This window comes from Microtus ochrogaster, linkage group LG8 (assembly GCF_000317375.1).
Source record: "Microtus ochrogaster isolate Prairie Vole_2 linkage group LG8, MicOch1.0, whole genome shotgun sequence".
In the NCBI taxonomy this organism is placed as follows: Eukaryota; Metazoa; Chordata; class Mammalia; order Rodentia; family Cricetidae; genus Microtus; species Microtus ochrogaster.
The window spans coordinates 25,688,367-25,696,825 of record NC_022033.1 but is presented as its reverse complement, the minus strand read 5'-3'; the positions used below and the strand labels follow the sequence as shown (position 1 = coordinate 25,696,825).

The window sequence follows — 8,459 nt, the reverse complement described above, 5'->3', positions numbered from 1 at the left end:
CTTGTAATCCAGCACTTGGGAGGCAGAAGCAGGAAGTTTTAGTGTCCAAGGTCATCTTTGGGTGTGCAGCAAGTTCAAGATCTCCCTGGGTGACATCAGATTCTGTGGGGTAGGGAGAAGGCTTGATTGATTACGTGCGCCAGAGCCCACTTCTAACGGCTAGCTCACGTTCACTAACACATGGTCATCTCACTCTACGAGGTTCTGCAGGAAGCAAAAGTCACTAATGTAGTGTTCCCCGCCTCGCCCCACTGCCATGCTGGCAATCAGGTTTAGAGCTTCTTTACCTGCTAGGCCAGACTGCCATTTTTCGTGTTTGTGTGTGTGCATATTCCTGTGAGTGAGTGCAGACATATGCCACAGCACCTGTGTGGACGTCAAGGGATAAGCTCTTGTTTTCCACATTGTCGGAGGCGGTGTGTGTGTGTGTGTTTGATACTTCACATGCCAGAAGAGCTGGCTCCTCAGCTTCCAGGAATTCTCTGCCTCCCCCTACCATCTCGACTGTGTGTTTTTTTAAGGGTCATAGGTGAATGTTTTGTGTGCATCTGACTTTACAAGAGTTTGGGGATTGGTATTTTGGTCCTCAAATTTGCCAGCAGGCACTTTACCCATTGAACTATCCCCCTCTCCACATCTGCCCCAGGCTGTACTATTAAATCTTGAAGGAACCCTGGGAATTGTCTTGCCCAGTGGCTCTCCGTACACCCTGCGTTATTAATCCTTCTAGTGACCTCATTGCAGATCAAATGGAAAGGAGCATTGAATTAATATATCATTTCTTTTTTTAAAAAATGATGTTCTCTTGCCAGGTGGTGGTATTGTAGCACTCAGGAGGCAGAGACAGGTGGATCTCTGTGAGTTCGAAGCCAGCTTGGTCTTCAGAGTAAGTTCCAGAACAGCCAAGGCTTCACAGAAAGACCCTGTCTCAATCAAACAAACAATAAAAGTAATAAAAAGCTTTATTGTGGGAGTTGCCAACCAATGATTGCTCTAACTTGAGGCCCACACCACAAAAGGGAGCACATGCCCAATACTGCCTGGATGATCAGGAACCTGAAACTGGATAGTCCAAGGACCTGGGGTAGAACAAAACAGGACTGACAAAAAAAAAAAAAAAAAAAGAATATAGGAGCCAGAGGGGTCAAGAGCACTATGAGAACACGACCCACAGAATCAGCTACCTAAGGCTCATAGGGCCCACAGAGACTGAAGCAACAATCATGGAGCCTCCAAGGGTCAACCCCAGGCCTTCTGAATTCATGCTGTGGCCGGTTAGACTGGGATTTTTGTGGAACTTTTGGGGACCGTTTACTCGTTCTGTGTTGCCTCGTCCAGCCTTGATATGAGGGTTTGTCTTCCTATCTAGTCTAACTGCATCTTGCTCTACTTTGTTTGGTATCCCTGGGAGGCCTATTCTTTTCTGAAGGGAAACAGAGGGGCAGTGGATTTGGGGGAGAGGAGAGGTGATGGTGGGGAACTGGGAGGATTGGAGGAAGGGGAAGTTCTGAATAGGATGTATTGTACAAGAGAAGAATAAATAAAAAGAAAAAAACGATGGTCTCAGTCAATATGTGAGTTCCCCATCCATTCTTAGTTATAGCAACATTGTCATTTAAATGTTATTATTCAGTATAAGAATTAACGTTTTATTACTTTAATTGCAGTCTTCCGGGATAATCTCACCACTCACATTTTTTCTTTTTATTCTGCAAATTTTCAGTTCCTGGTTTTAAAACACATTCATTTTCTGGCTTTTCTCTATTTATAGGGTTGCTAGATAAAATACTAGATGTCAGTTAAACAACAATTTTGTTTTTAGGATTTTTTTTTGTACCTTTGGTTCCAGTTAACATGTGGAGCATATTTATGTTAAAACAAATAATCACTGCTCATCTGCAATTAAAATTTGATCAGGTCGCCTGTTTGTTAAATGCCTGAACCCTACCTCACACCAATCTTTGGCTGTGAGAACCTGTTTCCCTCCCCAGTGCTCCTTTGTGGTGGTTCTAAAATACAACGAAGCCGGGCGGTGGTGGCGCACGCCTTTAATCCCAGCACTTGGGAGGCAGAGGCAGGTGGATCTCTGTGAGTTCGAGACCAGCCTGGTCTACAAGAGCTAGATCCAGGACAGGCTCCAAAACCACAGAGAAACCCTGTCTCGAAAATAAAATAAAATAAAATAAAATACAACAAAAGCTTTTGAATAGTAAGGAAGTCCTCTACCGTGATTTCTCCTCCTACTCCACCTCCAGCCCTGCCTCCTGCACTGGACATGAAGCCTGGGGTCTCCAAAATGCCAGGCGAATGCCCTACCACCGAGCCACATGCCCAGCTTCTCCCTTGCCTTTAACTTGGACACTGAGTAGTGGAGACTTCAGACAAAAATCTCCTGAGTAGGATGAGCTTTGGAGAACACAGCACAGTTTCCCACGCAGTTCCCTGTGGGGGCAGGAATGCTGGGGGATCCATGGGTAGGTGACACCATGTAGCTTGTGGCCGTGAGGTAGGGGATTGCTCCCCAAGAGCCACAGCTTCCTTCATATGAAACAGGGTGTGTCAGGGGTTGGTGTGCCTCCAAGGTCCCCCCACCTTCTCATGCTCACCTTGACCTCTTTCTCCAGGTAGTCACACAGCAGAATGTGAGGGTCGATGAGGTAGTCGGGAGGATAAAGAGGCATAGAATGCAGGGGCCTGCGACCAACATTGCTCCTGAAGGCAGCCTGGCGCGCAGCCTTTGGGAACACCAGCCTTCGGATGGGGGACACAAAGCCCTGGGGGAGACAGGAGAGTCCCAGTGACAACAGCGCTGGCTTTACTGAGCACGCATGAGCTCAGTTCTGCTTCTACAACCTAAATTAATCCCTCTAAACCTGCAGGAGGACCAGCCCTGCGGCTCCTCTTTCCCAGCTGGAGCAGCGAAGCCCCATAATGAGAGCTAGAATACCAGCTGGTGACAGTCCAGGTAGGCATCCCAGTTCCCAAACTTTCCGGGGAGGGTGATGTTCCTGCCAGCCAGATTCAAAGAGCCGCCAAGGCCGGTGGCACTACCCTGAGCATGTCTAGGCGTTTGTTAAGCTATCGCATGTTTGTGAGTTGGAAATCAGCAATCAGTAAGCGGAAGTATAATCCAAGGGCACCAGTATAAAAAGGCCCAGGATGGATCAAGGCTACAGGTGCAGATTCCAGGGCACAGCCCAACCTAGCAGTGCCCAAAGCTCAGAGAATTTGTAAACTTTGCTCCAGAGTTGCCGTTCTAGATGGGCATCCCTGGACCAGCAGCAGTAAAACCTGGGAATCTGAGAAGTGCTGCTTCCTGGTCCCATCCTAGATGTACTGAATCTGAAGCCTCAGGAGCTCCCCTCCCTGGTAGCATCTAGAACTGTCTTGTCAGTTCCTACAGTTCTGGGCGCTAGGACTACATATTCCCCAGCCAAGCAAATCACAAATTCTGGTAGCATGAGTCGCATGCTGCTTAGCTTCTCCACAAGACAAGAACAAACAAAAGAAGCCGCCACCTAGGAATGTGCATTCAAGACTACATGCTCATTCAGATTCAACAGATATTCATTCATGCCTGTGCTAGACTACATGTTCATTCAACAAATATTCATTCATTCCTGTGCTGGGTGCCGGGTGCTGGGATTTGGGAAACACTAGACCCCAGTTTTGCTTCCAGGTCATGACACATGGCCTGAACTAGTACATGGCAGATTTGACTGTGCTTGAGAATTCTGATTCAGTGTGTGTGTGTGTGTGTGTGTGTGTGTGTGTGTGTGTGTGTACAGGTCATGTTCACACCTGTGAAGGCCATAGGATGACCTTAGGTGTGTTACTGGGAGCTGTCTGCCAAGCAGGTCAGGCAGGTTGGCTACTGAGCTGCAGTGATCTGCTGTCTCTGTCCCCTACACTGGGATTACAAGTGTATGCCACTACTCTGGCTTTCTTTCTTTTTTTTTTTTAAATATGGGTTAGGGTCTCCATGACTGTGCAGCAAGCACTTTGTCAACCGAGCCATCTCCCCAGCTCCCGTGTTGCCCTTTGACCCATGTGGCAGAGCCTGGAGATGAGACCCCACAGTCTCTGAGTGATTCTGACATACCACCACTCAAGTCTCCAAGGGACTGTCATGGAGTCTGCAGTAGTGTTTCAAAACTCTGAGAAATGAGAGCCAGAAATCCGAGAGAAGCTCTCCAAGCAGAGGACAAAGCTGAATAAGACCCAGAGACTTCAGAAGCGGAGGGCAAGGAATCAGAGGGCACCGAGAGCCATGTATCTATCATAGCTGGATTATAAGAGACAAGCCATGAGAGCCTTCAGAGCTAGTTAGAACTAGGATGCTGTCCTGTACCCACGAGTGGTGTGTGTGTGTGTGTCTGTCTGTCTGTCTGCCTGTCTGTCTGTCTGTGTCTTTGCTCCCATCTTACTATCCAGTACTCCTTGCCCCCATCTTTCAGCTGCTCAGTTTTTTAAATTCCTACCATGGATGGAGCATGCTGTTCCTTAGCCCCACACACTCTTCTCAACTTGTTTTCCTTGTACCCATCAGCTCATACGCCCAACTCAGCAATCTAAGACTGGATATATCCTAATGCTGCATCTTCTAGCACTGAGCACAGCAGCTTCGTGGAACATTTTCATTAATTCCATTTGTCGCCTTGAAAAATAGTCATCCTTGTTTCCCTCATTAGACTGTGAGCTCCCAGAAGCGGAGGCCTTATTTGACATTGCTTATCACTGACATCCCTAGCACGAGGCACAGTTCACAGCACAGAAGAGGTGTTCAATAAGCATATATCAAAAGAATAGGCCTTACTGGGTGAGTTTTAGCACTCAGGAGCTTGAAGCAGGAGAATTGCTGTGAGTTTGAGGCCGGCCTGGGCTACGTAGTGAGTTCAAGATCATCCTGAGTTACATGGCTAGACCCTTTCTTGTAAATTAATACATAGACCCAAGAGAAGACATGTGTATATGTTGGCCCCAGTGACTCACATGGGCCATATGTGTCAATATGTGGGGATTTTTATCTGGGATAAAATACACAAATACCTCTGAACTGTGTCCCCTACCCTCTTTGCACTTAAAATTCTTATTATCAGTTTGCAGTTTTGGGTATCAAACCTGGGGTCTTATGCATGCTAGGCAAGTGTTTGACCATGGAGAGACACCCCCAGCCCACTTTCACAATTTTGAGACAGTTTCTTACTAAGTTATCCCAGACTGACCTTAAACTTGCAATCCTCCTGCCTCAGTCTCCAGATAGCTGGGATTACAGGCCTGTGCCATCATACTGACCTCATGGGAGTACCTTATAAAACATTCTGAGCCAGGTTTCTTGGGTGAAGAGGGCTCTGGGCAGATGGGGATGGAGTGGAGTTGGAATTATAAGATATAGCAAAACAAACGACTCAAATTCAGGAAAAGAGGAAGATGGGGAGGGGACTTGATGATTTGGGCTGAGAAGTGAGTTCCTGCACCAAGGTGGGAGACAACCAGGGAGCAGGTGGGAAGCCCCAGCCTGGCTGGGCAATCTGCCAGCCCATAATCACCTTGGCTGGGCCTTTCTATCTGGGAGAGCAGGGAATGTGTCTGCTGGGTGTCTGTCTGTCACTCTCTTTGAGAAGCAGTAGGAAGCTACCCCCAGGATGTCCAGAAAGCAGGTTTCCCAGAAAGACCCCGTCTGTCTCTCGGGACAATGCGGCAGAGGCCACTAAGAGTAAAGTTTAGAACAGGGTCCAGATGTCTGGCTGCCAGGGACAGAAAGTCAGATCCTTCCAAAGGAGACAGAAGGTCCCTCTGGTGCCTTTGCCACCTCCGTGCCAGCTCCTCTCTCTACCCCAGCTTCAGGAAAATTTCTCAACCCTGTCCCTCACAAACTCCCACCTACCTTCTTTCCCTTCTTGGCTTCATATTCCATGGTGAAATGGTTCCTCTGGTCCTGCCACCCTCCTGGCCACCCCCCGCCAGACCCCCCTCGCTTCCTTTGTTCTTTTTCCTGCCTGGTCGGAAACTCCACCAGCACCAGAGTTCCTGCCCCTCCCATCTGACGGTGGGGGCTGGGGTAGGTGGAGAGAGAACACTGCCTTGGGTCCCTATAACTAAGGATGGGAGACAAAGGTGGTATCCAAGGGCTTGGCAGTTGGAGCAGACTGAGGAAATTCCCCCAAGCTGGAGATCACCTTTGGATCATCCCCTGTCTGCCACCAACTTTGCTGGATGACTTTGAAACCTGCTGCCTGCTTCTCTGTTTACAGCAAGAGAAAACCTCACCCTCTCCCTGAAAAATAAACGAGGGAGTGGGTGGAAAGTGCTTCAAACTGTGCCCAAGCAATTTAAGATTAAATTAATAATAATGATGATCGTTACTTTTCAGAGAGGTGGTATATGGGGGCCTCTGGGACTGGCTGCCTGCTGCTTACTTAACCACTTGTGTCTCAATTTCCACATTCACTTTGACCTTATGGTCGCTTAACTAGGATTAAATCCACTCAGAAGAGCTGCCGTAACACATTAAGTACTCAATAAATGTCAGCTACTAGAGATGACGGTGTTGCTCAGTGGTGGAGCACTAACCTAGCAGACTACAGGCCCTGGGTTCTGGCCTTAGCACTGAGAATGAATGAATAAATAAATAACCAAATTCTCCTTATCTATAGCTCCTGGGCTGCTTAACTGTCTTTTTGGCATCTTTCATCTCTCTCTTCTTCTTCGCTATATCCGGGAACTAGGCCTTTTGTTATATAAATTAAAAAAAAAAATCCAGGCTCATGTGTAGGTCCTAGCTCAAGGTCACACAAGTGGTGTGCTCAGCAGACATTCTATACTGGAGGTGTGTGTCCATATAGTGAATATGAGGCCCCAGGGCTTCTAGCTTGGCTGGATCTGAAGTCTAGTGTCCAGTGCTGCTGGGACACTCACGTCCTGTATGCCTTACCAAGCACACTGAGGAACATTTGAGGGGCCATGCATACCTGCCATGGTGCCTGGGTCTGGATGCTGAAACTCTCCCTGGCTGCAGTGAGCATTTTAAGCTCTGGGTCTCACCCAAGGAAAGGTGACCACAAAGCTCTACCTTGGTAGTCAGGGTGTGCCAAGAGAGACATGAGGCCACAGAGAGTAAAGAGCGGGTGCCAGGGCTTGGAACTCTTTGCATGGTGCTTTTGAAAGGGTTGGTGAAAGGTCTGGGCTTTCATTGCTTCTGGGTGTGTGAGCTGCAGGAGACCCCCAGCTCTAGTCATTTCTGTTTCTCTCCCACATCAGAAAGGAAATGGTCCAAGCAGTTTGGTGCAGGACTCACAGCCTCTCCCTCCTAAGCTTCTACATCTGCTAGTCACATCTGAGCACCAAGACACAAGACCTTCGCTCAGCCTGTTGGGCCAATGAAAAGAGACCAGGACATGCAAGTCTGTCCCTGACTCTGTTCTAAGCATCAGAATTGCTCCTTGACCCCTGAGCCAGTCTGGAATTCCCACCCTTGCCATGATAGGAGGCCGTGATGGGTGTCCCTGGTGCTTCGGGAACTGGCTCTTGCAAGCCCTTCCCTTTCTCTGGGCTTCAGCCTCCCCGACTGTAAAATTGGACCTTATATTATTCCAAGAATCACTAATAGGGCCAAATGTCACTGCTTGGACTCTCAACAAGGACAAGGAGAGTTGTGGAGACAGCGAGGAAGACAAAATAGCCTCTGTGTTGCCTGCTGCACCAGAGCCATGAACAGATTAAGTGCGTAGTGTCAGTAAATCAGTCAGAGACAGAGGACCTGGGTTCAATCACTAATGACCTTGAGCAATTTACACCTCGTCTCAGAGCCCCAGAGTCCTCATGTGTTCAAAGCAGGGATAATAATGGCACTCTTCTCAGAAAGCTGTAGCAGGGACAAAATGGAAGAGAAACATCATGGCAACACACATCACCAAACCAGTCAGTGAATCAAAAATGCGGTAAGCAGAGCCAGCGAAACCCAGCTGTCAGCCTCATCAGCATGGCGGTCAAGCTCTAGCCCCCTAGAGCCGCCTGGGAGTCGTAGGCAGAGAAGGGAGATGTGACAGTTGCAGCTGACCTGGAAGAACCCCGCTATATGGCAAGCAGCTGGTGGGAGAAGCCATTCCTGCTCAGCCTTGAAGGGCGAGTGCAGGCTAGTTTACTCTAGGCGGAGGGAGCAGCTTGAGCACACACTTGGTCCTGAGTTGTGCTTCCGACCACAGGTGACCCAGCAGGAGTCTGATCGTGAGTGTTTGCTGGGCTGGTTAGCTGAGCAGCTCCACAACGGCTTCAACGTCCTTATGTTTTCTACTTCGTTTCCTGAGATAAGTTGTATGTGCCATTAGATTTACACAGGGAAGACTCAAAACCTGGTACTTTAAGATGCGACAGGATTTGGATATATAACTTTGATTTATTTTTCATTCATTCATTCATTCATTCATTCATATGTACATTCATTCATTTGTTGGTTTTTC

The 8,459-nt window shown here is 48.2% G+C and overlaps 1 protein-coding gene across 1 annotated transcript in view; it reads right to left on the bottom strand.

Annotated features, from left to right (window-relative positions):
- Nucleotides 1–8,459, bottom strand: part of Ccm2l (CCM2 like scaffold protein) — a 25,596-nt gene that overhangs the window by 12,581 nt on the left and 4,556 nt on the right. Inside the window, exon 2 of the mRNA XM_026787180.1 lies at nt 2,607–2,774. Coding sequence (XP_026642981.1) covers nt 2,607–2,774 — 168 coding nt within the window. The remainder of the gene's footprint in view (nt 1–2,606; nt 2,775–8,459) is intronic.